Raw genomic sequence first — 24,463 nt, forward strand, 5'->3', positions numbered from 1 at the left:
GCCTTGTGAGCATAAATTATAGATATTTGAAGAGTTATTATAGCTGGGATGACTGAACGTATGCAGCAGTGAAGCATTGCTCTCCTGCAAACCACAGACAGTATTTGCTAAGAAAATCCAGTAATGTCGTGTTTTCTCTGTTACCCAAGAACAAAGAACTGGTTAAAAGAAAAAAATAAAATTAAAAGAAAAGAAAAAAAAATCACAAACATGTTTAACTGTTTTTTTTATTTATTAATAAATTGATCAGGAAATATCAATAACCTACAGTGATGGCTGTCTCACTGCATGCACAAAGATTATTTTAATTTGGAGTAATTTGGATTGCCTGCCTTCCTCTCTCTCTGGTTGTCCTGTCCTATTAGTCTCCATTGTTCCGCCCTCTTAATATCTTAATGATCCAATTTTTCACCTTCATCCCTTTTATTTTCATTTTCTCTCTCTCATCTTTTCAAACTGTGCCTCTCGTCTCTGCTTGTCAGGGGACATATAATTTCCCACGTTGTTTTCTCTCTGGTCCCAGACTTTCATTGAGTAGTGTCTGCAAGACTCAATTAAAGAAAGAGAGAGAGAGAAAAAAACAAAGATTAACAACACACTTTTTTTTTACCCACAATGCCCAGGGGGCTCAATTTATCTCGAGGAACGCTCAGCTTGAGAAAAAAAAACTGTGATTGACACCTCTAACCTTCATTGGGGTGTAATCTCCATCTTTAGCACTCGGAGATCTAATTAATTAGGGGGAATCTCATTTCCTCACTAATGCAACTGGACAGAGGCATGATAGAGGAGTGGAAGGCAGGAAGAGGAGGAGGCTGAAGAGAGGAAGGACTGAGATGAAGACGGAAAATAAGAGCGCCGTATTTCATCAATGCCCGTGAACGGTGTTCACCTTGTTCATTTCAGGGAAGAACAAGAGAGAGTGAGGTGGTTGGGTTCACACCAACTACACTGTATTGATTACAGCTGCCAGACGTCTGGCTACTGGCCATGGGAGACACTGCAGTAACATTCTTTATAATGGGATCTCTTGGTAATGTACTCATGTGTTTCACTTTCTTCTCTAGGCTTCGTTTCTCAGTTAAAAGCCATCACGTATGCGTGAGCAAGTGTGACTGTAATTGGTTTTGACTTCTTGCTGCTTCACAGGCAAAACTGACCTTTTTTAAACCACTTCGATCCAAATGAAGGGACTAAAACCAGGTGTGAAACTATATTATAGTAAAAACAGGTAAGTAAACAAATACATAAATGGATACCTTTAAAACATAATAAGGGGGAGTGGTTACAGTGAGCCTGAACACTATCAGTTTATCTTATATAAATGGATGCATGAACACATCCAAAGGTAAACTGCACAAATGCTGCGTACACAGTACATACCAGATACTACAACTGAAGTTAGGGGAGCAGACGCTGCATCCATGTGCCAAGAATGAATATGCCAGATATTAAGCTTCCCCTCCAACCCAAACCGTGTTCTGCTTATTGTTATATGACCTTTACTGTGGCGAATGATGGATGTGCTGAGACTGTTTCCTCATCCGTTTGTTGATGGGTGAAGATGTCTCTGCCCGCCCCTTAAAGTTGTACAACTCACAGACGTGACGTTAACAAACAGATAAGAAATCTACTGTGTACTGCGATTTTGCTTCCAGATTATTAATGTAGTCCCAATCTCAATTCATTTCAGATATTGAAGGAGAGCAGCGCGTCTATACGGACAACGGACACGCGTTCAGGCTAACACAGCTTTACCTTGATTACAGTAATCAGTCTCAAAGATCAGCATATTAATCACTAACAAAACTATCAGGGAGTGGAAAGCTGCCCCCTTATCTCAGATGCCTCCAACTTTTCTAAATTCATTGAAATTTGCTTCAGAAGGTATTCAACAGGGATTTAACGAGGAAATACGAGACCTCTGAATATATTTCACGTTACCTGTGGTCCAGACTGGCTGTAGTTCACTCAGGTCTTTATACTGAGGCCAGTTTTATAAGAACTCTAAATTACTTCCACAAAACTCTCAAAGCTTGTGGCTAAAGACAGCCCTGAAAAACATTTCAGTAAGCAGTGAATACAAAGTGCCTTGTAGTCATTGTTGCAGCTATGAATAAAATCACTCTGTCGCTTCTAAATTTGTTCTCCATTCTGCCACTCATGATCACGTTAGCTCTCCTCCACTCTCATTTCTCTATTAAGTTGCATCTCCTAGCACATACTGAGCCAGAACCTTCTGATGGCGTCTCTTTCTTGCCAGCCAAAAAGAGCTGAACCTGTTCGGATTCCCGAGCCCTCTGAGAACCTACACGTGAGTAGGGATGGGGATCGTTTAGGTTTTATCCGATACCAGTACCAAACCGGTACTTTTGAAACAGTGCCGGTGCTTAAACAGTGCTCGAACTGGTGCTGAATGAATGGAGAACACAAAATTGGTCCAAAAACCTCTCATGTTTAGCTGTTTTTTGTAAAAAGATAACAATGTTAGCCTTTTCTGCAGCTATAGCGGATTTATGGTATCACTCTTGGCTGGAAGCAGTGCTTAAACAATGGAAAAAACACAAACTTTGTCCAAAAACCTCTCATGTTCAGCTGTTTTCCACTTTTTCTTTGGTCATTTTAGCCTTTTTGCTGTGCTCAGTGTGAGGTCTCGCAGCAAGCTATCAAATACGGCGCATTTCTCGGCTTTTAACAAAATGCTATCCGTCGCCAGGTGTTTCATCGGATTTGAGGTGTTACCTCCTTTGACAGTATCACAGTATCAGCTTAAAGCACTTGTTGCTGCTGAGTTTGCATATTTTGCTGTGAAGTACAGCCAGACTTTTGACCGCTTCGCCTTGGACATTTTTAATCTGTAGCTCTGCTCTAAAAGAACGTACGTACCTGGCCCCGCCTACTATCCTCGGAAACGTAAAATGATTGGCTAGAATCTAAAGTGTATCACAGCTCAGGAAATAAAAGCACCGAAATGTGCGCTGCTTTTCGGTCTGGTTACTACCGTTTATGACAGAACTGGTGCCATCATGGCACCGGATACCGGTACCCATCCCTACATGTGAGTCCATACCGTCCTGCATCTGTCTTTGTCCGACTCATCTACTCACACCTTACCAATCTGCAGATCATAATAGGAGAATGAAGGGAGTTTATAAACTGAAGTGTACATCAAATCTGCTGTAATGAAATCTTATCAATGTGTTCCCTGTGCTGTATTATTTGCATATAAATGACATAATATAATAACTCTCTCCGGCCTCTACCTGGGAGGAGTAAATATTTCTGTCTGCTTTGTCTCGTTGCTGTGACACGAGGAAACGAGATGCTAATTGAAGAGAGGCAACCATCTTTATGTGACGACTGACATTCAATTATGTTCGGGAGATCAGATTAGGTGGTGGCCCCAGAAATGTTTGAAAACAACATTTTGCAGAGCGGCAACTCTGAAGGCGGCCAAGGATGTAATTTGAATGGCTGTTTGAGGCCTGCGCTGAATGGTGCTGCTCTGAATGGAATCACTATGCTATGACCTGCGAGTAATTGGATGTCCACAGTGAAGTGTTGACAGAGAAGGGGAGGCAAGGCTGATGGGAAAAAACAGAGATAGACAGTAAGGCGGCGAGAAGAGAGAAAATAACACAAAATGAAAATAACCAAGAAAACAATGTGATGTACATGACAGCATAGGGAGAAGGGAGCGACGGGGTGGGGGGAGTGCAGGGGATCACAACAGTGGTGATGGAGAAAACGAATGCAGTTTCCCCTTAAAGTGGAACCTGCCAAAGTTTCAGGTTTCATTCATCCCAACACACCGGCATGTAGCCACTCCAGCCACAGAGCCAAATAAGCCATTAGACGGGATTCGCTTTCTTATCAGCCGAACGCTGTCAGGAAGCGTGTTGCCAAGGTCGCGCTAAACAAACACCGGGTCGCTTTACTTACAGCCGCCATTGCTTTCTGCACTGATCAGGGATAAGTGTGTGCATCCATTTACCTGTCACTTGAGATCTGCACTAGTTAAGCATAACAGAGTGAATAATGACATGTAAACACATTTACAGCACAGGTCCTAATCTCAGTGCTGACAGTGCCCAGCACATAAACCGTCACGTCAACAGAGACCAAATGAGTTCGTTACCAGGCCTCTGGAGTAGGGCTGCCACGATTAGTCGACTATCAAAATCATCGACGACTGATTTAATAGTCGACGCGTCGTTTGAAACTTTGTAAGATCACAAAAAACGCAGGAATAAGTGGCAGGATTTAAGAGTGTAATAACGGACTGAAACAGAAGATGGCAGCACTGCATGTACAAGGATGCCAGCTACCGTTAAACCCCGAAGAAGAAGAAGCTGTGTCCCAGAATTCATAGCGCGGCCCAGCGCAGTTTCCAACAATGGCGGCAGCTAGTTAGTTTTAATATTACTCTTATTATTCTTTCTGGGTCACAAAATAAACGTTTAACATATTTTCAGGCAGGAATGTAGCTGTGTAAACCTCAAATATCTGCTCAGTTTATCAGGACACCACATATTTTCAAAAGCGCTCCGACGTTTTCGGAGATGTCTGTTACCCACTAGCTCGCTACTCAGGTTAAACATGATATATGAGTCACTTAGATAACTTAAAAATGTTGTTGTTTGGCTTTTTTCAGTATTTCATTTGTTCCTGAGTAAATCGGTTTGGCTGAGATTAAAGTTATAGTTTTTACACAGCTGAATAAATGTCAAGCAGACAGCTGATTATCAGAAGTGTGAGATGCTCGAGAGTTTACTCCGGTGTCCTGTTATATTTTAGATAGCAAGGAGTTTATTAAACTTCACCGAAACAATCTGCAAATTTCATTAAAATTTAATAAACTATCATCTTGTCTTTATTTTTAGTTAGCACAGACCTTAAACACTTAAAGCTGTAAGCTAATGATAGTTATATAAGAGCAGATGCTGCTGGTGCAATAAGCTGTACGTTTTACGTCCAATGGATGATGATCTGATTAGTCGACTAATCGCAAAAATAATCGGTGACTAGTCGACTATCAAAATAATCGTTTGTGGCAGCCCTACTCTGGAGAACTTCAAGACATGTAGAGGAGGTCTTTTAGCCATTTAAATCAGCTGTGTTGGATCAAGGACACAAAACTGGCCATCGAGGCCTGGAGATCCCCACCCTGCGTAGACTCGATGCTAATCAAATTTATTTTCCACTCTCATTTTCAGAGCAGTCAAAACAGTTTTCAAAAGTACTTTTAAAATGAAATTTACCTTAAAAATGGGAACTGTTAAGATGTGCCTTAATTTGGCTGATTCACCAAACATAACACATCAAGAAGCGAAGTTTCATTTATATCACTGCAAACATCACAATTCAGTGGCAATACACACACACACACAAGCAGACATCCTCTTCCCTCCATGTAATTCACCTTTGTAAGACATGAGAGGGGCGAAGGGGTCGGTCAACTCTATCGATTGGCTATCCTGAGCAGTGACAGCTCCCAGATTGGCCGGAGAGCATTAGGGAGTCAGAAAGTCACACTGCCATTAGCAGTCTGTCCTCTCCGGTTACAACCAGCCAGCACACGGACACTCCATGGACTAAAAGAGATCAGAATGACTGGTGTGTGTGCCCTGTAACAAATATATTCAAGCCAAAAACACTGGGAACCCTTCTCAGTTTTCTTATTTCATTACTTCTGAGAACGTCTCTGCCTGGTGTCTGTAAGAAGACGTCCCTAGAATAGAAAACCGTATACACACATCTCTACTTACACTGTTCAAATGCATTCAGCGTAACTCAGAACACAGTATAAATAAGACTAAACCAGAAATGCATCAATCGATTAGTTGGTTGCCACAAATATGATGGATGAGCAGCTGATCGGCCTCAGAGATATATCTCTCCAAAACTGTAACAAATACCAAACAGCTTATCTAGCATAACACATGCGCTAAAGTGAAATATACTGTCCATCCCTTCTCTTCTGCTTGTCTTTGTCAAGGTCGTGGGGCCGCTGGAGACTATCCCAGCTACCACAGGGTGAGAGGCGGGGTACGCCCTGGACAGGTCCCCAGTCTGTCACGGGGCTAACACACAGACAGACAACCATTCACACTCACATTCACACATATGGGTCATTTAGATTCATCAGTTAACCTAACGCCGTGAATTGCATGTCTTTGGACTGCGGGAGGAAGCCAGAGTACCCGGAGAGAACCCACGCAAACATGGGTGGTGCATGGGTACCACTCGGGTGGTCTCAGAATTTCGTGTCTGGCATTCACAGATGATGTGGTTCTGTCGGCTTCATCAGGCGGTGGCCTCTAGCTCACATTGGAGCAGCGCGAGTCTGAGAGTGAAGCAGCGGGAACAAAAATTGGCACCTCTAAGCCTGAGGCCATGGTCCTCAGCCGAAAAAGGGTGGCGTGCCCAGCCAGGATTGGGGGACGAGTTTCCACCCCAAGTGGAAGAGTATCTCAGGGGCTTGTTGACTGAGGGGAGAGGGGAGCGTGACATCGACAGACGGATTGGTGCTGCAACTGTAGTGATGCAGACGCTGTACTGGTGAAACGAGCTGAGTGTAAAAGCGAAGCTCTCAATTTAACGGCCAACCTATGTCCCTACGGTCATCTGTGGTCACAAGCTCTGGGTAGTGACTGAAAGGAGAACATCCGTTAGATGTTCTGGGAATCTGTCACTGTGGGAGGCCCCAGGGCAGACCCAGGACATGCTGGAGAGATTATAACTCTCAGCTCTCCTGGGAGAGGGAGGTCTGGGCTTCTCTGCCTTGGCCGCTGCCCCCCCAGCAGCCTAATGCTAAAGATGCCCCAGATGGATGGAAATGTATTGCAAATCATTTTCAGCGTGATTTTATTTGTTTTGAAAAGCTTTGTCCACTAACTAGAAGCATTTTATTTTATAAAATATCGAATTTTATGATGAGCACATATTTATGACTTACAGCTCTAAAAAGACAGAAAACTGGTAGGTAAGACTCTAGATCCAGTCCTTCACAGCAAAAAGAGCCAAATCAGTACACCTGATTAAAATTCAGATGTGAGTTTGAAGACAAAGGGAGATTTCAGTGCACCCCTTCCTGCCGTCCGCCACCTTTGCAGGTTTCTTTGCTTTTTTCTGATTCAAATTTCTGCTCCTTTAGTTCACAAGCCTTTAAAAATAATGTGCTGCAGTACAGCTGTGACAACGGGAGGCAGTGCATGAAAGCACAGCTGACTGATGAAACTATAGTTAGACTGATAAATGAGATGGTGAGATTATTTTTTTGTGCAGGATGAAGGATCAGCAGGAAGATGTGCGCAGCATGAAGCGCCACTATCTCACAAGGTGTTTTGTTTTCTCTGAACAGATAATTTATTAATTTAAGCTTATCTGAGCTATTCTTACCGACAAACACTCATAGATGTGCATGCTGAATCGCACAGAGGAAGAAAACACATCGACAGTCTCGTGCTCGCCTTCATGGAGACTAAGGAAGGTGGAACCCTGTATTGATTAGCATCCAGTGACGTGCAGTTTTGATGTGTACCGTACGAATAGTGCTTGAGTCTTGTAGTAACTGCACTCTGCACGGCCAGCAGGTGAAGAGGGACATATTTGCAATGCAGACTCATTAACAGTGATTTCCATGTAAATCCAGTGAAAAATACAAAAACTCTTTGATCTTTTCTAACTTAAGAAAATGGCCTCATCCCTGCAGCATTACCAGCCGTCAGAAATTACAGCCTGCCATTGATCCAACAACCTCGCGTGTCAGAATAATATTAGACGGCAAGGGGAGACATGTCTACAATAAAGTGAGGAGAAAAACAGAGAGTGCTGGAATAAATGTGCATATCAAGACAGGATTTTACGCCTCAGAGAAAGCACTAGAGGCAAAATCAAACTGATTTCAATGTGACAAAATTGATTTTCCAATTTTCTCCGGATTGCTTTTTGCTTCCCTGGGGCAGGTGAGGTGTCTATCCAAATACACTTATAGCGCCACCTGAATTATGTCTGAGGAATTTGAAGAACATAGGGAATATTTTTGTTTCTCCTATCCATTTGGTGTTTTGCCTTTGTTGCAAAGCAGAATATTGCAGACATACAAAAGACATACTGTATTTAAAAACTATATTGGCAGATGGAGCTAAACTGCATCGAGCTGGCGTCAGAGTCATGACGACGTGCTAAAGTGGCTGCGTCTAAATTTCGTCAGACCTCGATATGGACAGTTTTAAGGTACCCTTTCTGCTCTTCCATCTGCCCTCTTTTCAATCATATATGTTGTTTTAGGCTTTTCATGTGACTATTAATACCACAAAGAGCTCTCACATACATATATTTGTCATGATTTGTTTATTATAGAAATAAACTTGTTTCACTTCTTTTTCTTTGAGCCCATTTAAACGTTTTCGAGGACTCCGACGATCCTGCACGGCAGCATAAAACTGACTCATTGCTTCAAACATCAGAACACTTGAATGCTATGCTCTCTTTTACACGACTTCTTAGAATCCTTCCCTCCGAGTCCAAGTTCTTTAACATTTGTTGATCAAAATAAGTGCAAATCAAGTGCATTACATGATCTTTTCAAAAACCTATAACCTATCATGCACATGGAGAAATGCAGTATTAATGAACACCAAGGCGTTAAAGCTTAAAGCTGAAATAATTGTATTTCCAACTGGACTTCAGCTTTACATATGGACGCGAGTTAGTTTGAGTTGCGTTACTGGTTATTTTACAGTACATGCTACGAAATTCAGGAGTTTAAAAATGAAGAGAAAAGGTGAAAAATTCTGACTTCTTCAAAGGCATTCAGCTGCTTTTTTGAACATTAGCCTGTTAGTGGTGTAATAAATCTTGGCTGCAGACATTAGAGAAGCAGTGTTATTGTTGCTGTTTTTTCTACACTCTACTGGAGCATTATCTTTTGAAATATCCTGGAAGTCTCACTTTCATCCTCCTATTACACCAGGAAAAACCACCAGCTGTGTATCTCTTGGATGATTTCTTATTCACCTCACAAAAGCAGCAACACTGCACACTGCATCGATTACATCTCATTTCATCCTCCTTTTAATTAATTAGGCTTCTATTAAACGGTCTACTGTAGCTCAGGGATTGGCTCATCAGGGCAGTTAGTCACCACGGCTCCAACAGTTCCGGATGGGAGGTTTTTAGCTTTCGGGATGTTGGACACCACCAGAGTCGACGGATGAGTGTGTATCACCTCAATTAAACTATTCGCTAAGTGTCTGACAACAGCTAATATTCCTCTTCCACCAGCGGAGCCAATCGATGTTCTGGCATTCGTCACCCTGCTGGAAAAGCAATCATCCCGTTGTGTCGCTCTGGTTTTACGGGGAAATGGAAAGGCGCTCGTCTAGCTACTGCGCCTGCTAGCTGGAACGCGCCGGTGCTCCCTCACACAAAGGCACACACAAACACCGAAGCGGCTTACACGACACACAGACACCGACTACGTGGTTTCTTGAGTCTGCCGGCAGCACAGGCGACACGTTGGGAATGAATGGATGCTTCGTTTCAGAAACTCCAGTGACACGTTTAAGCCTCGTGACAACTTCCTGACCACCAACACCACACCGCTGAGTACCGCTCAGTGCAGAGGCCCACACCACAAACACAGGAACAGATTTGCCGAGTTAACCCACCTCTCTGTCAAGTAACGTGGGAGCTATAACTGTGACGATGTCTCCTCTTTCTGCATCAATGTAGAACATGTTCGGGGAAGGTTTGTCTGGAGACTGTTTGACGATGTTGTAGCGCAGAACGGCGTTGTCTGTATTCGGGTCGTCCGCGTCAAACGCCGTCATTGTCATCACTGTGGTTCCTGGGGACGAGATTAAAGGACCAGGCTGAGTCAGAACTGAACATTTGTCTTTACTCACTAAGAAATGAGCAAATAAGAACAACAAGAGAAACACATTTGATTAAAATACCCTGAAATCAGTCTCAGGTAAACATTTGGCAATATGTTAAACTACAGGAGTCACAGGAACTCTACTAAATTTTTATTTTTGTTTTTACAATTCTTCTTTTTCCAACTGTGAAATGTATTTGTCATGTAGGCAAGTTCTTATTTTGACAGAAAAGGATGCAGGATCCAGAAACCTGCAAGAAACACTGACGGAAGGTTAACAGACACTAAACTAAGGAACGAATGGACTTTACCGTCACACGGGGAACAGACGGAGCTGGCAGGAAACACTATCAATGCAGTTACATGGGAGGAAGTAAAAGTGAATACAAATCACAGAAGACAATTAAATAGCAAAGTAAAAAAAAGTAAACCTAAAACAACAAAAGGAAAACTCGGACATAAAAAGCAAACACTGATCATATTAAGGAAATAAATACATGAAAATAAACAGAAAAGATTTAAGTCAGCAGAATTTTAAAATCCAAACACTCAAAACTCAAAGACCGTGACAGTATTCTGGGATGTTGTTGTGCTAGTAAAACTGAATGTAACTCACCTAATCTACAATTAACATAACATCACCTACATGATGTCTGTTATCAGCTGAATTCGATATTTTATATTGTTAGGAATCCCAAAATGATATTAATCATGGGAGTAGATGGTTGAAAAGCAATATTTCAAGCTGCTCCTGCCGTGACAGCTGCTTAAAAAGTTACCCTTTGCTATTAATGTGTTTTCTTCCTCGTGTCAGCTCTAACAGCAGGGTGTACTTTATTTGGTAATGGGAAGAAAAATGGAAATCCTGCCCTCCACAGCTGAGCTAAAATAGGAGGCAATCCTCGACACACCCTCAGCCCTCAATCTCTGTCTCCTTTCGGTGATGAGATACACTCGCACCAATTCAGAGGGACACGCGCTCCATCCACACATGTGCGCGAGCAGCAGCAGAGATTTATGCATCCATGCATGCACACAAACTCAATCAAATATAAGAGCGTACACGGTTGTGTGTCTGAACGGAGTTTTCCATTTCTCCAGTGCAGGCAGACGTGTCTATTAACTCCTCTCAATCCAGTCCTCTGTGTTGTTGTTGTCCTTGGTATGATTTCAACACCACCTTGTTTCTTTTTATTTTTTGTGACGTGAAAGTATTCATTTAAATAATGGGATTGTAACATTTAGCAATATTACACTATAATAATTCTTAGTGACTCAAACAGTCTGGAGGATGACGTGATTATGTTTTCGGAGGTAAATGAAAACAGAAATTTATGAAGCTTTCTTTTTTGATATTGACAAACTCAGCTTTTGTGTGTTTCTTGGCAATAAATCCCTTCTGATTCTTATTTGACCCACAGATTTAATAAAACATTCCCATAAGTGCTAAATAACAGCATCGCGCTGCACGGCTCATGAGCATCGATCTCGTTTCATGCCTCTTCTTAATATCCGACACTACTTTGCCACACTGCATTAGCCAAACTACTCAAATAAGACACAAAAGAGCTAATGGAAAATATGCAAAGTCTACACTAAGTAAAAGTGGCTTAGGAGCAAATGTCTTTAGTCCAGTTGAAGGTAATGAAGGGCAAAGAGGTGTGACTTTTATCCATCTGGCATTTGCACTTCAAGGTGAACCTGCTAATGGTTAAGTAAACCGCTAATCCTCCCTCTGCAGTATAATTACACCGTCCCATCTCCCTCATTACCTGCACTCTGTTCCACTTCACCGTTTAGAATGAGCGCACACAAACACACATGATGGCCAACGTGAGCATGCACGGTTTTGCACACAGCCACACCAACCGGACGCGAATTAGAGCGTTGTACACGTCGACTAAATTGGTTATCTTGAGCAGATATCGGTGAATTATGTTCTCATTCTCCTGAAGGTCTCTTGAACGCAGCACAGTCGTACTCCGTGTTTTATGTGATGTCAGAGGCAAGCTGACCTTCTCAGTGATTACTGTCTTCATCAGATACCATAATTCCTCTCACAAATGAGCATCATGTAACCAGTACGCATTCATCAGTGCAGGATGCAACACAGCCATTAGCATCAATCAGCTGGTGATAAACATCTAGTATTCTGTAATAGGACAATGGGACTATGCTTACCTCTAACACTGATGCCTGTTAAATCATACGATACCATGTGGGCAGCGTCTGTGAAGAGTCATTGGCCTCTCTTATCAGCTTTATCCTCTAGCAGGAGCCGAGCTCAATCAATCCTAACTGCATTGGATAGCTACATGGATGTGACTGCACAGGACTGCCATTACTGCTATCACTTGAACCCATCTGCTTTGCTGCGGATGACAGCAGCTCAGACTGCATGTAGAAAGAAATCATAGAATTAAGATGGAGACTGCAGAGTGAGCGTAAACACTGTGTAATGCATTTCTATCAAGTTTCAGAATGATGATTGGCCCAGTCCACAAAAACAGAGAAGAAGAAGCAGCGGGGCTTTGAGGTAAAAGATTAACAATACACACACGAAACGAAGCGAAACCAGATACACATGTTGTGGATTGATTTCATCACACGGGCTCGTGAGACTATGTGCCGTTGCGTACAGCTAGCTGCTATATCTTTCTCAAACACCAAGGGAAATCAGCGGGGGCCGCCAGATCTGTGCTCGCCACCAGGGAACTGACAGAGTCAAGAGTCAAGATGAAGCAAGAGAACATAGACGAGACGAGACAGGAGAATAAATGTGATTTTAGTACGAGTGTGAGCTGTGTATTACACTGCAATCGCATGAACACAAGCGATAGGAATTATTATTTTTTAGTTATTTAATATGTCCGGTGGAGATTCGAGAACCAGAAAATGGATTTAGATTAATCACAGTCAAGTGACTGAAAAAGACCAAGAGCTGACCCTTTCTATTCTCAGGCCTGAATGAGATCAAAGAGTTCAAAGATAAATTGTGTTATCCAAAATCAATTTAATGGTGCAAAGAATTAGAGCCACATATTCAGACGGAGAACGCGGTGAAGAGATGGCAGCACAGATAAGAGTGCACGAGAGTACAAAGCACGACTTCGATTTTAAAGCTGGATGTGAAAACTTTATCCACTCTGTGATGGATGCTTGTTAGAAATACTTCATAGCCTCCCTCTTCCCGCTCCTCCACAACCACCCACACATGCAGGGCCTTGGAGTAGGGGTATGTCACCAGGGTGCAGAGGAGGCTCCCCCCCCCCCCCCCCTCTGTCCCCTTCTGGCTGCCTCTGCCTCAATTTTATCCCACAACTTAGACATTCACATTATTCACACTCTCATTACACATACATATAGGATCTTGGGGGTGGGCACAATCACGGAGTCCAAATCACCATCAGGGTGTACACCCCACCCCTGACGTCGTTGCCCACCTCTCAATTTTAAATACACGTAGTCATTGAGGGTTAGCAGGAGGGACTATGCGCTTACCTGCTGCTCCTTGGCAGGTAGCTCCATGCCCTCCTGGGTTTTAATTGCACCTTAGAACACACATGCATCAACACTACAATGAGCGGGTGGAGGGAGGTTTGGAGTCTTCTCCCACCCCCATTCTCTGCGGCCTGCTGGAGCGGGAGGGCTAGTAGGAGGAGTTGGCCGTCCGACTGCGGTCTGGGGTGTGGGGGCCTCCCTGCTGCTGCGGAGTCGGGGTAGTCTGCCTCTCCCCACCGCAGGGAAAAGGGTAACACCACCTGGGTCTGGGTGCAATTCCCCCCTCCAGGGGCAAGGGTACCTAGACCCGGTTTGTAGAGTACGCTTGGGGAGTGTGATTGTGTGTACAGCGTCTCTTTATGTCTGTCTCCACGTTGGTTGAGTGTGGAGTAAGTGCATATGAGAGCATGAGGGTGGGAATGGATGTTTGTGTCTGTGTGTGCCTGTATGTCTGTGTCTATATGTCAGGTTGGGTATCAGACGCCACCTCTCTGGGGACACCTCAGGCCCTCCAAGGTTTGGAGGCCTATCTCCACCCACCACCACTTCCCCTGTCGGTGGCGGACTCCCTCAGGTGTCGGTGTGTTGGTGGTTCTTTGTGTCCGGGGATGGGCGTCCAGGTACACACCGGCTCACTCCTTGGCGGCCGCTTGTCGGGGCCTGGGGCCTGGGGCCTGGGGCTCGCTCGGGCCCCTTTGGAGGTGGGGTGCCCCCGGCCTCTCGGCCTAGGGCTCGGTCACTCAGGCGCAGCTGGGGGCCGGCGGAGCTCACGGGCGCGTCACTGCAACTCCCCCTGACTTCTGCTCCGCGGCTGCTGGGCGAGCCCTCATCTGGGACTCTCCTCAGCTCTTACTGGGACAGTGGCGCGGCTGCCCCTCTGTTGGTCTTCCTTGGTCTCTTGTGTTCTGGGGGCCTCTGGATGTCTGGAGTTTTGATCTCCTCCATACCTGCTTCATGCCCTGGAGGACGGGGCTGTGGCCCCCCCACACACTGCTGTGTTAACAGTATTTTTCTTTGCAGCTTACCCTGCCCTCCCCTGTGTCTGCAGGCACTCCACGGCCCTCTTTCATAGGAGCTGTATTTCAGCCAGTGCTGTTGTGGATCTTGTCAAAATTGATGGAATTATAAATGCAGAATCGTCACATTTGAAAACACTATGCAACACCATGTGGAAAATATCTGATTGACAAGGAGTTTGTTCTTCATCATGTCAGTGATCTTCACAGAGTGTTAAAAAATCAAGAAGATCATAACAAATACTGACTTTGGAGCTCGTTACAAACTCGATTTTGCATAAATCACCGTAGCGATTTCCCATTTTCTGTAAAGTTATAAATGACCTTTTAAATTTTGTGTGTTCTCGCTTTAATCTTCGTGAACACCCCAGAAAAGAAAATAGTTGCTTTAAAATCATTAATGAAAAGTCAAAAATGAAATCTAATGCCATCGAGTCAGTAAAAGGTTTCTGTGGTTCAAACTACTTTTCCTCTGCCAACCAATTCCTGGTTTTCAAATCCCGACCTCCCCGTGTGGGAAGCAATTTAAACTTGTTTACGGCTCTGAGTGTACAGGACAACGTTTCCCACTGTGTGGAGATCTATTTGAAACTTGATTTCAGTTTTAATATTTTTCTCATTTGCGACATAAATGTTGATAGGAATCAATATTTATAGCTGGGAAATGAAGCGACTGTTGTTTTCCAAAAGTTTGACAATTCAGTTGGTCAAAAACTTCTCAAAGTAAATGAATTCTGGAGCAATAAGAGCAGCAGCTGAAGCCGGAGATGTGCAAAGCTGTTGTGGAGCTGTGCTGCACGTAAACTAAATATGAGATAATGAGCCCCAAGCTGACAGCCGAGTAAATGGAGTGAAATACAGTCCAGCTGCCCTCTCCTGCCTCTTTTACAATGCAATTTCTCCATCCCATCTTTTCAGCCAGTATCGGCTCAGACTACAACTGGATCACTGGTTAAAGCCAAATTATAAACAATTCATTGGGGATACGAGTGCTGAGAAAAGAAGAACAAAGCACAAATATTCTGCATCATCTGGAAAGGACCATAGAATGTGTTTTCCAGTTACGTACAGTTTAGATCAGCGGTCTCCAACCTTTTTTGCGCCACGGACCGGTTTACGCCCGAATATATTTTCACGGACCGGCCTGTAAGGTGTCGCGGATAAATACAACAAACTAAAACTAGCACCGGTACCGAAAAAAAGAAGATTTATTCATAACACACATGAAAAGACCCAGGAAAACCGAGTAAACGATAAAAAGGATAACAAAATAACGCTGGAAACCGATAAAAACCCTGAAAACCAGACATTTCACACCTGAGCCTCAACTCTCGCGGCCCGGTACCAAACGACTCACGGACTGGTACCGGTCCGAGGCCCGGCTGTTGGGGACCGCTGGGTTAGAGTGATTGACAGGCAGGCCGGGGCATTTATTCACCCCTCCCAGTCATACCGGGGGGACACAGACGCTAATAGGACTGAATAACTCTAAACTAATGAACAGAATATCCGTCCAAACAAGCTCAGTCTGCACAATGACAATCAACGCTTGGTAATGATATCTAATCTTAACTCAATAATTGAAAAAGTAAATGAAGTGTATGAAATTATTTACAAAGAAATACAAATGACTGAGAGAAACTTGGCATTAAGCTGCAATAGTGTCACTTATAAAACCCACTTATCATCAGTTTTTAATTTAAGTATTACATAATGTAGAAACAGTTATTAATAAACTATTTGTTTTCATGACAGAGAAATCATTTTACTTGTTTATAACGTTTTCTGGTAAACTTAGATGCCTCCCAGCATGTTCCCATAAATCAGCACCATTCATGGTCTCAGCATATAGACTGTTATTAGAAAATGGGACAGGGCGTAGCTACGGCCAGGAGATGCTCTGTCTGCATCACTTCTTCAATCATGAAAGATCATCTGGTCAGCAGCTGATAAGACAGATCTTAACAGACTTCAGTTAGTCCAGAATAAGGCGGCCAGATTAGTGTTGAGATGTTCACACTATACCAGTATCAATAAAATGATAACATAATAAACGTTTTGGGCTTCCTGTCCAAGCTAAATTACACCCAGGCTTACTTTTATTAATAAAGAGAATAATACTGTTAAACACACCACGTTTGTTCTCTGCTCAGCTGCAGTATCCAGATGAAATACATAATTTTTAACAAAGCGCAATTTAGTAATTCCTCGAGCCAAAAGTAACTGAACTAAGTAACTGAGTTTAGTTAGAGCATCTTTTAAGTGGAATAAAATATTGCCTTATCCAATTAGAGAACTAGCTGCTATTCATAATTTAAAAAAAACCAAACATTTAAAAGCCTTTTTACTCAGTTTTTAATTATTGTAAATATTGTAAGTGGGCAAAGCTGTGAACCGTTTTTGATTCTTGGGTGTCGTGCCTCAATGATATTGATATTCGCGTGCTTACATTTTTACAACTGTAAAACCTCGCACAATTTTTGCATCTACTTTATTGTGTAATGTTTTATTAGATTACACTTGATGACTTGGGGCCCAGGAAGACTAGCAACCACTACTGTGGAAGCTAATGGGGTTAAATATACATAAATAAATAAACATGACAGACAAGATCCTGAGACGACCAAACTCAATCTAAAAAAGTTCAAATCAGTGACAAACGGCAGCCCTGGAGAACATCAGCATCCACTTTTTTCTGGCAGTGCAAACGAGGCTGTATAAGGACCAAAACATGACTACAAGCAACTCAAACTACATACAAATTGTTGATTTGCCACATTTGATGCTCAGGACACGCTGGCTGTGACAGGAGGACACAGTTAGTCTGTGATTCAGGAGCAAAGAAAAACCTTTGCAGCATCAAAGGAGGATCATTCGCTTCCCTGAAGGCCCAACCAGCGACTGTTGTTTTCTGTTGTCTTTTGATTAAACAACAGAGGTCAGGTTTTTGCTTCATAAAGTCATTTGTGTGCACTTTGGAGCTTAGTTTTGTTTTGTTTGGTCTATAGGCTCAGTCTGAAGTTTTGGATCTGACTGTTAATCTGCCGTCGACCCAAAACAAACAGTACTTCTTGCTACTTCTTGTGGCTGCTTGGCTTTTGGGGAAGTTAATGCCTCTTCCATGTTATGACCTGAAGATGGGTCGCAGCAACTGTGATAAATGACAAAAATACCCTAATTTGTGCTGATATTATGTTAGAGGAAATCACTGGGTTGTTAATTTAGGTTGATTTGAGATGAGGCACAAATGGGAATCTTTGAAAGTAGTTAATGAAAGTTTTTTTGGTAAATCTAAATACACAGCAGGGGACGAATCTACTGAGGACATTTTTTAATGAAGATGCAGGTATGAATTAATAGATCTGAAGACACGAGTACTCGTGATGGAAGTGAACAACATATATAACATCAGACCACACGTTCATATTTTTGTGACTGAGTGATAATTACACACCACCTCCAAAACCACCAGTTTCAGGAGTTCAATCAAACTGTTTCCTAACAGGACGTCTACGTTCGACAGCAGAACTCACAATGTGTCGTAAACACTCTGGATCTTTGATTCTGCTCAAGTAAAATGTCCCACTTATTCCAACCTATCAGAAAGATTAAGTCCTCACACAGAACATGACATCGTGGTTTGGGAACAGCTGTGTGAAGGACCAAAAAGCTCTCCAGAGAGAGATCCGTACAGCAGAACGCTGCTGCAGGATTGCTCTCCCCCCGCTTCAGGACACCTACACCAGGAGATGCCGGACTAGAGCAGCGCAGATACTGAAGGACCCGTCCCATCCTGGCAACAAACTGTTCCAACTTCTGCAATCTGGTAGAAGGTTCAGCATCTTCCGGGCAAGGACAGAGAGACTCAAGAGGAGCTTCTATCCCCAAGCCATCCGTGCCCTAAACACACACACCCGCCCTCTCACATCATCTATAATTGACTGAGACAGGACTCTTCCAGACACTAAACCAAGGCACAATGTACATTTCAATTCCTTTAATTTTAAATATGTTTATATTGTCTATCCTGTAAAATAGTCAGATGTCTATTCATATTAATGTACAGAATTCACCTGCTTGCTGCTACTACTGCACATTCACCCAGTGTATATACTGTATGTGTATATATATATATATATATATATAATGTTCTTCCTCTACCCCCCCCAATTTTTGCACATGTCGAGGAGCGTGTCAGGCTACATTTCACTGTGTGTTATACTTGTATAACTATGCATGTGACAAATAAAGAACCTTGAACCTTGAACCTTGAAGTCACAATTTTAAAGAGTATGAAGCTGAGGCTTCTAAGCTGCCATCAGCTCCTCCATCCAGTACGACTCGCTGAAAGTAAGGAATCAGTTACATTTTTTCTCAAAATGTTTCAAGTAGAGCTGGGCGATAGAACGATAACGATATGTATTGCGAAATAACTTTTTCTCGATAGAAAAATTAAACTATTGCGATGGACCTCACCACTCTTGTCCTCTTTAAAAAAAAAAAAAAGAACAGCCAATCCAAATTAAGTAGCGCAGAGCCGAACCAATCACAGCCGCAGCGTCACGTCACATGACTTGTTACGTACAGCACAAGTGCCAAGCCGCACATGTGTATTTGTTTGGGAAGCAGCCAGCCGCCATGCTGCCCGGTAATGGAGGAAATGATTGTGCCGACTAGAGAAACATCAACCGAGAGCGTGACCGAAGGTGACCGAAGAGAAAACAGATGATGGTTCTAATGCCGGAGAGACTGTCCAACGGAAGAGCCACAGAAGCTCCGCAGTGTGAAGGTATTTCTGCTATTTCAAGTCTGATAAAAACAGAGTAGCTGCACTGTAAATGTGTAGAAAGCAAGTCTGGAAATCCAATAAAGCGGTGCAGCTCAGTCTCTGACTGGAAGCACTGATTCGTCATTCGGCTTTTGTCAGACTAACGTAACTGTTACAACTGTTTGAAAAGCTCAGCTATACAACAAGGAGAGATTGAGAATTTCCTTTTAGTTCTCAGTTTATTTGATATTGACAAAAGTTAGTCAGTTTTGTCTGTTCTTCTGTAAAACAAACTAAGATTTATTTTTAGAATTAATATTTTGTTTCTAAGTGGAATTGACAATTTAGTCTGTTTCGTTTGTTCTATTTTGAAACTTAAACGCTTTAGCGGCTGCCTTTTGTGTAGTTTGCAATATTTGCCTTCATTTATCTGAAAAAGTCTCATGTTCCTTAAGTACATCTACCCTGTTGAACTTATTATGGGAAATAAATATTTAAATCAAAACAAGCTGCTGATTATTTCACATTTTACTTGTGAGCAACGGCACATTTAAATCTTACAAATATAGTTATTTGGCTGATATCGTGATAGATATCGTTATCGCCTGAAATATAATTACAGCTTTATTGCTTCACTTGGTTTGTCTATTTGTTTTGTATTTCACATTCTGTGTTTTACTATTTTTCATTAAAAAGTACATTATTATTATTATTATTTGTTATTGTTTCTACATCATTGAACAACTGCTGTTATTTATATCTCTTTACATTTATTTGACAGTGAATACTGATTGTTTCTCCACACAGTTCTTTTCTTTAGTGACTTCTTTCCACTCGGGCTGAATAAAGTGTCAAAGCCAAAACTAATATCATTTGCATTTTGTGCCTGAACCTCGCCTCCAGTGATGCCTCAAGTCACTCAAATTCTATTTCTTGAAGCTACACAATCACATTTATCCATTTTAACGGCACCCACTGTTTGCAGAGATAAAGCTTTTGGCAGTTTTGTGTCAGTCACACCACCTGAGTAGCAGGGTCTTTGAATTCAGGAAAAAAGAAACAAAAACACCTCATAAAAATACTGAACGATATTCAGACATCTTATAGGGTTAATAACAAATATACAACTTGATTTAGGGGACTTGTTTGTTTTCCTTTCTTAAGAAGATTAAATGATTTTGTCCCATCCACAACTTGTAGATATAAAGTATTTTTGGGGAGTTTAACGAGAGCTTTCTCAGTTAGAATAAAGTGGAGCCCACTACACTCCTCTTCCATTTGCATATATTTTGCTCGTCCCCTCGTCTCCTGCCAGCATAATGAATGCTACAGGTCCCATGAAGGAGTCAAATGTCAGGCCCTGAGGCTGGAAGACACTCCGCAGAGCATAATGACCAGCTGAACCATCTTCTTTCATGACCCCAAACAGAGCAGAGAGGAAGCGAGTGGAGAGAAAACTCAACTAAATGGGAGAGAAAGGAGAGGGAAAGAATTATAAATGTCAGACCGCGCGGTCAAGAACCTCATAGTAATGGAGAGAAAAAGAAAAAAGGATAAACAACTATTTTTTGAAGCACCACAAACACATAAATATGTAAATGAGAAAAGAGAGTTATAAAGAAGGAAAGCAAATGGTAGAAAAAGGAGGACAAAACTGGTTAGAAGCAGGATGGAGGCTTGAAGGGAAGAGACAAGGAAGCTAAACACTGGTCAAGAAAAACAAATGTGGTCACTGAACAACGTGGACGGTTGAGGGTTAACCAAATGTGATATTTGAAGAATGCATCAGCTGTGTATAACGCACGTTTGCAACACTAATCAGGAAACTCACAACCTACGTCCATTGATTAATGGGGGATTTTAGCAGAAACACCACATGATCCCAATAATCATTAAAGAAAACGTAATTACCCCGTGGCTGTGATGCCACCAGACCTGTCCAAGTGCTTCATGCTTTTAATGTTCTGCCAAAGAATACGGTTTTAAAAACGAGTCATTAATCTGGGGATGCAAGCAAATAACAGAATATCGCTCTCCTTTTCTTAGGCTTAATTAATAACTGTGTGTTCAGCTGATCGCGTCTGCTGCTACTCAGCATGCCTGTACAGGCGAGATCTACAAGGGGCATCTCTGGAGACTGTGCACAGGTCTCTGTAGAGAGTATGGGGGGTCTGATTCATGATCACCTGGTGGAAAAAGATTGTATTTGATCATTAAATCTCATACAGTTGTTTATTAAACACTTACTGGCACTGCCTAATGCAAAGCTAATCATTCCCATTACCAGTTTCATCGTGTGTGTTTAAAAAAGAAGCAGCAGCCAGCGCTTCTTATCCGCTCCCTGCTTTTAAGGATGAGGTTCTTAGCCAAGGTTGACTCATAAGGTGAGGCCTCCATCTTAACTAGACTAAGGAATATGAACCGAAGGCTCAAGGCAACTTATTAAAATGCAAGACCCCGGAGAGCTGTTAGAATGAAAGATCATAACCTTTCACACAGGATTTTATGCAGGAAGTATGCCAACTATTAAGAGACAGATTACACAAAAGAGCTAGACAATGGCAGACCTGCAGAAAGTGGGTATTATTTCATGGAGCTTAGCAAAATTTGATATGGTACTGTGTTTCATTTTCACCCTCACACATGCTAAGCCACAACATTCGTCTTTTACTTATTCTTGGCGCTATCATCAGTGGACCAATCATCAGGCAGCGTACAAATTGAAGAAAATACCTGAGTAAATGATGTAGAACCATAACAGATAGATTCTTCTGGCTGTTGGAGCCCCTGAGTGGTTTCGTGAGTAGGAAAATTACATGACTCACAGCGTGGCCTTCAACCCATTTAACCCAAGCGAGTACAGCCTGGTTGAGACTATAAAGCAAGTCTGTGAGAAGGTTGTCATTCAGTAACTGTGTGCTTTGTGTATCTTTGTTTAAATTCAGGACTTGCCTGTACAGTCGGACTTTATCAGACTTTAATTAGTTGGTAAGAATAAAGACCTTCACTCTTCTAGTGTTTGTGTTTATTATGATAGTGAGTGTAAGAATTATCTACAGCGAGAAATCAGTTTACAAATACACTTTCTGTCTGGAAAAGTGAAACTATTGTTATGAAACGGCTGTGTGCAGGCAGGAAAAGGACCCAAAGTGCCGACTCCGGAGACAGACGTGAACTCAAAGTAACAAACTTCCAAAGTACAAACAACAACGCAGGCAGGAAAAACAAAACACACAGCATAAGTGAGGGTAGGTAAGAGTAGATCGCGACACCGACAAACTGAAACACAGGGCTTGAATACACAGAGGGAGCAATCAGGGAATGGGCAACAGGAGGGAGACACAGCTGGGGCAAATCAGGCCTAACGAGACAAAGGAAGCAAAACCAGACGCATTTATATGAGACACGGACTTTCAAAGTAAAACAGGAAACATAACACAGACTGAACTTACAGACACAGACTTACAGGCAGGCACTACAGAGGGAACAGAGACGTGGGACCAGGGCAGACAGACACTGACTGGACACGGGGATATAGGAACTAAGGATAACACAGAGACATAAACCATAAGAAAGAACTCTAACAAAAAAACCAAAGAAATTATAAATAATATAATACACTCAAAAACCCTGGGTCACCCAAACATCCTAACAACTATGTTTAAATCTCTCATGAGAATTTTGTTTAATCGCAAACCAAACAACAACAACAACAACAAATATGTTGCAAGTGGCTGAAATGAAACCAAGACAAAACAAAAATGTCAGCAAGTAGCAAAACTATAATTTCCCGCATGTTGTGTTCATGACTGAAATGCTTCCAGCACTAACTGGATCAGTTGTTTTTCAGGTCAGGATTTTGTTTTATTTTGTCATTCATTAGACCAGAGTTCTAATCAAATATCAGAGTGGTTACAGTGTATTCATAGGATATAATAACAGGGAAAATTGCTGACAAAGTTGCTTTTTTATTATGTATAATGGGCAGATGTGCCTATAGATACATTACAACACGCAGTATAATGTTAACAATAATTGACTGTGTAGTCTTTTGGCTCCGGGGGCGAAAGCCTCCAATACAGTCTCGAAAATACCCAAATGAATCTGGAGGGAATATGTGATTCACAAATCCTCAATCTGCACCACTGAGGTTCCAGCTAATGACTTCAGTCACTATATCAAGACAAAAGATACTTCCCCTTTAAAAGGACACTTCAATTAATTACTGCCGGAAAATCCCCTTTAATTCTGTACCAGGGGCTCAGTGAATAAAACTGAAAACCTATTAGTGAGCATTCATCTGATCGCGCACAGGAAAAAGACGACTATCAGTGTGGAGCAGCTACTGTACAACAGAGCAGAGGGACAAGCAGGAGAGAGAGAGACTGGGTCAGAGGTAAAGGTATAAAAAGGTTGTTATTGGATGGTGGTTTACTGAATAAATCACGACTTCAGCCTTTAAGTAGGTCTGACGTGCACTTTACCTCGGCAATTTTTTTTAATGAAAGAAAATTGGAGAAAAAGAAATAAACTCTGAGGGGGAAACCAAGAAATCTCTACTTATTGACCGATTTAATGTCACTACTATTTGTGAGAACTTGAAATTTCCTCTTTTCCCTTCAGTCCATTCTCATTGGCAGGGTGTCAATACTGTTTTGTCAGATTCTGGTGTGACTCATTTATGCACAACATGTCCTTTGACCGCGGCTCGAAGCATTAGTGGTGGCATTAAGATCACGCCCATCTCATCCTTTTACTGCTTTAACTGCTGTTGTGGACGGGCACAATTTTACACTAATTAACAACAATTTTTAATGATAAAAGCAGCAAGTAAAAAACGGTTTTCTCTTCCTGTTCTTGAGTTACACCCTGCAGCGACACAATCAGTGACCTCAAAACAATCAAAACCTGATGATGCCCTTTGTGTGAAGTATTTTCCTCTGTGTTGTGTGCTCTTGGGTCCATTTGTCATCCTCATTCTTTCCACTACTTACAGCAGTCGTTCCAGGATGAGAGTTACAGATTGCCGGTGCTCTGCTGTCATTTGTTTGTCCTTGACTGAGGATTATGATCATGACCGTACACGCAGCTTGCAACAGTGCAGGATGCTGGAGAACAGCATTCTAGTGACACAGGATGATATACTTGGCTGTTAGAAAGAGAATGCCTTCTACACTCTTGTCACAAACATGTTTGGTAGAGCCAGACACAAAGTCTATTTATTTCATCCAATTCACAATTAGGTGCAAAGGAGGTAGAAAAAGTGCCACATTTCAGCTACGGCCTCTTTCTTTC

General features: G+C 42.2%; 1 protein-coding gene across 2 annotated transcripts in view; it reads right to left on the reverse strand.

The window, feature by feature from the left end:
- The window catches only part of cdh13 (cadherin 13, H-cadherin (heart)), a 387,431-nt gene that overhangs the window by 115,359 nt on the left and 247,609 nt on the right, over nt 1–24,463 (reverse strand). For both annotated transcript variants that reach the window (XM_026176725.1, XM_026176726.1), the window contains exon 8: nt 9,675–9,853. In XM_026176725.1, coding sequence (XP_026032510.1) covers nt 9,675–9,853 — 179 coding nt within the window. The remainder of the gene's footprint in view (nt 1–9,674; nt 9,854–24,463) is intronic.

This window comes from Astatotilapia calliptera, chromosome 7, assembly GCF_900246225.1.
Source record: "Astatotilapia calliptera chromosome 7, fAstCal1.2, whole genome shotgun sequence".
Lineage (NCBI taxonomy): Eukaryota > Metazoa > Chordata > Actinopteri > Cichliformes > Cichlidae > Astatotilapia > Astatotilapia calliptera.